Below are 4,005 nucleotides of genomic sequence, written 5' to 3' on the forward strand. Positions count from 1 at the left end.
AGATTCTGGATCTGAGAGATAGAAATGTGAATAGGAAAAAAAAGAGACACTTTCTGCGTACTAACATGGGCGCTAAAGAATCATTACCAGGTGATGGCCCTGCCCCGGAGATGCACCATTATTACAGCAAATTTATGAGAGAATGCCCATCTGGGCAACTTAGTCTGCATGAATTCAAGAAACTCCTGGGCCTGCAAGGGCTGGATCCACAGGGAGATCTATATATTAAACGAGTGTTTGATATCTTTGATCTGAACCAGGTAAACCTTCTTTTCTTTGTTTCGTTAATCTCATACTATTGCTTTGTTTGTGAGTTACAGCCTCCAGGCTCCTCTCTGTGCTCTGCTCACAAAACTGTTGTTGTGGACAGGGTTGCCATTATGGAGCACTAGAGGTGAAGAAGTGGGACGGTGCTTTGAGCCCTTTGAGTAGGACTCTTGTTAGTACTTTCCAGGGGGACTTAAATAATGTCAAGAAACAATTCTGAAAATGAGATGTAAGTTGCAGTTCACTGGTTATTCTTCTGTCCTTTGCTTGTCCCGTGTTTGTATGTAAACATATGAAAATATTGGTATGCTCAAATACAAAGTTAATAAGTTTTCATAGCAATCTTAGACGAAAATATGGTGTGCGCTGCCATCACTCACCCATACGAAGTGGTCCAGTTGCCACATAGCAAAGCAGCTTTTCCCATAAGAAGTAGAGGGCAGATGCTTGTGGGGGACTTAATGCATGTGCTTTAAACATAGAGGAAAAATAGGCATAGTGTAGAGGACAGAGAGGCAGGAGGAGCTGCACCAGGGTTGTCAGCTAGAGAACATGCTGTCTTTTCAGCATGGCTTTCAGGATCACTATCCTGAAGATCTCAGCTGCTTCATCTGCGTGACTGAACTTCCTCTTTTACCAGGAAGTTTCTTGCTGTACTTTTCTGAACTTTACTTTATCATTGTCTTCATCCTTATCTTCCCCAGATGAACCAAGGTCAATCAAGGCTAAAGGATAGGAAAACAGGGTAACAGCCACAAATTCAGTCTCCCCTCCCTTCTCCCATGTCTCTATTTTGTAATGCTCGGGGTCATAGATAGCAGAGCAGTGAGGGGTAGCCTGCTTGATTACAGCAAACCGGGTGAGTTGGGCTTGCTTGATTACAGCAAACCGGGTGAGTTGGAACATCAGTCCCTCCACCAGAGAAAGCCATCTGTGTCCAGCACCAGCCCCTCACCATCTGCCAAACAGGGACTGGGCCACTCAAGTATAGCAAATCTATGCATTTGCCAGCCTTCACAGCTAAGGTCTTTTCCAAACTGTCACATGCATGGCTATTGACAGAAATTGTGATCCTTGAACACCGCTTGGAGGGTCTTAGTATAGCACCTCTTCCAGTCCCTGTAGATATGCTTGGTTTTCTTTTCAGGTGAAAATTTCAGCTCTCTGTGTAATGTGAAGTTGAGCTGTGGTTACAGCAAGGAGATACCAACCTGTAGATCAGCTTCCAAGCTAAAAGAAAAATGAGGGGAAAAAAACAAAAAACAACCCACCAGAAAAACTAAGGAGAGGAATGGGTATGAAACAATACAGCAGCTGGGAATCAAGCTAGAGTGTATCAAAGCTCAGAAATCTATGCTGATCACTAGCCTGTGAGGTTTGATAGGTATTGACAAGATCAATCTTGCTAGAGAAGAATGTCAGACAAACAAAACTAAGTCTGGCATATTTGAGACTTACATAGAATAAAAATAGGAACAATTTAAGATGTAAGATTTATATCCTGAGCCCACAACAACCTTTTACAGAGCTTGACAGATTTGTTGTCTTTTAATCCCTATTCAGTATAATGACTGCATTTCCATTACCATACAGCCTTTGTTTCTTTTTCTACCATTGTTAACAGCACTCTATTTTCATAAGTTTAATTATATTTTTTCCTTTATTACCAAGACTAATGACCACTGTTTTTAAGGTATACTTCTAGAAATAACAAGCATCAATCATACACTTTTCAAGTACATGGCTATGATGCTTTTTATGAGTTTAAGCTAGGAATAAAGAGTCAACAGACCAGCCTGTCAGGGCAGGAGAAAGGAACATTGTATGTTATTGATGAGGTAAAGCAAGAGGATATCCTTATTCCATATGCTCCCTTTTTGTCCTATATGCTTTCCATAGCTTTTTCTCCTCTCTGGGGTTTTTGCCAGAAATGTAGGCTTTGATCCTGAAAAGTGCTTTTAGTTAAGTACAGATGTGTGAAGAGTGGTCAATAGATGGCTGACTGGGAGTATCACACTGTGGGCTCTGAAATGGCAGTTATGATTGTACAAATAAGGGGTCATTATCCTTCCGTGAAATTATGTAGAACATTTAGGTACTGTGCAATACTAAACAGACGGTAATCTTTCATCTCCAAGCCACAGAAGTCAATGGATGCAAGTGGTTACATGCATAATGCACCAATTCAGAAATAATTTGGTCATTTGCACTTTTGCTTACGTTCAGTTTGCTTCAGTACTATAGCAACTTCTCAGGTTTGTAGACCAAAATTTTATTTCCTTTGCTATTGTATTCTTGTCTGGTTGTTGCTTTCTAATAAAGGAGCCATTATCCCAGTGAGTGCTGAAGCATAGAAAACTTCTTGATAGAAATTATTTCCTTTCTCTTAATAGTACACTTTATATAGAAGTCCTGTTTAGCTAGACAGATAGCAAACTTCAAACTTCTTCCATGCTTCCCACATCTGACTTTTATAAATATATGACCTGACTTTTTTCCATATCTAACTCTTTGTGGACAGACAATACCACGGTTTTATAGTGGGGCTTTTACAGTTTAGAATTGTTATGACTTCTATTGCTGAAGCTTATATATGAAAGCATATAGTTTGGCAACTAATTTACAGTTGATCTAAATCTAAAGAAACTCATTCTGGAAAACTTCAGTCATTTAGTAAGATCTTCTACTCTCAGCATAAAAGATATTTTTCTCATGTTTTCTGTTTTCATGGTTTTCTGTTTTCTCACAAATAGAAATCTGCTCAGAAAGCTGTGCTAAATGTTAGACCTGAGATTAATCAACAATTCCAATTATAGCAACCTAATGCTCCTTGAATTAAGTTTGGGGTCATCCATGCTTGGAGCTATTCTATCACAGAATAAGATGATAAAACACTCTTAAAAGGTGCATAGACTTTCTTCTGTGTGTTTCATGTATGCCCTGTTTAAAACCTGTACCAGGTAAGATGTGGAATATTAACCTCAGGACGTTAACAGGACTTGGCAGGGGAGGGGGATGTCACTGCAGTTGTGAATTGCATTTCACCTCCTTGTTAGCCTTGTTGCTTCTATCTGAAGTCTGTTACAGACATTCTTCTCTTAGGACTTCCATTTTAAAAAAAACAACTTGTCCATAAAACATAGGAAACATAGAAACAGTTAAAAAGGAAATATGGGAGTGTGGTAGGTTTTTTTGACAATTTGTGATAGCTTGAAAGCCTAGGCAAAGCTTGTTTGCCCAAGTCATCCATACAAATACCAACAGGAATTCAGTTGCAAGACAAACCTTATCATGACCTGGATTTCTTTTGACTTGAAATAATAGAGTAGTTTAGCTCCCCACTCATGGAAATGGCTATGGTCAGTGGACATACAACAGGGAGGGGTACAACTTCCCAGCACAATCCAATGTCATGTAGAGTTTGAGGTTACCTCAGGTCTTGGCAGAAGGCAGACCATGTAAGCTCAGAGCACTGCACTAACTTAACATGCCAAAGAGGCAACACTGTTGTGGCTGTATGGCTTCCTGGACTCAGTAAACTTGTGTGGTTTTGTGTGGCAGAGCATGCAGGCATTCATGCCTCTGGCTCATCGGAGTGTACCTATTCAATGTATAAAAGTTGTTTGCAGTCAGTGCCTGTTTCTGTTGAAGGTTAGTGACAAAAGCTATGTCCTAAATGCTTTCTCCTCAGGAACGTACTAAATAAATACTAACAATTTCTGGTGTGTCTCTTGTGCA

The 4,005-nt window shown here is 39.9% G+C and overlaps 1 protein-coding gene across 1 annotated transcript; it reads left to right on the forward strand.

Moving 5' to 3' along the window:
- The first annotated feature begins 65 nt into the window (after positions 1-65).
- On the forward strand, positions 66-392 carry LOC104463420 (guanylyl cyclase-activating protein 1-like). Its single transcript, XM_010075740.1, has one exon. The coding sequence runs from the start codon at positions 66-68 to the stop codon at positions 390-392; it is 327 nt and encodes a 108-aa protein (XP_010074042.1).
- The last annotated feature ends 3,613 nt before the right edge of the window (positions 393-4,005 follow it).

The sequence above is a fragment of the Pterocles gutturalis genome, unplaced genomic scaffold (assembly GCF_000699245.1).
Source record: "Pterocles gutturalis isolate BGI_N339 unplaced genomic scaffold, ASM69924v1 scaffold48472, whole genome shotgun sequence".
NCBI classification, from domain to species: domain Eukaryota; kingdom Metazoa; phylum Chordata; class Aves; order Pterocliformes; family Pteroclidae; genus Pterocles; species Pterocles gutturalis.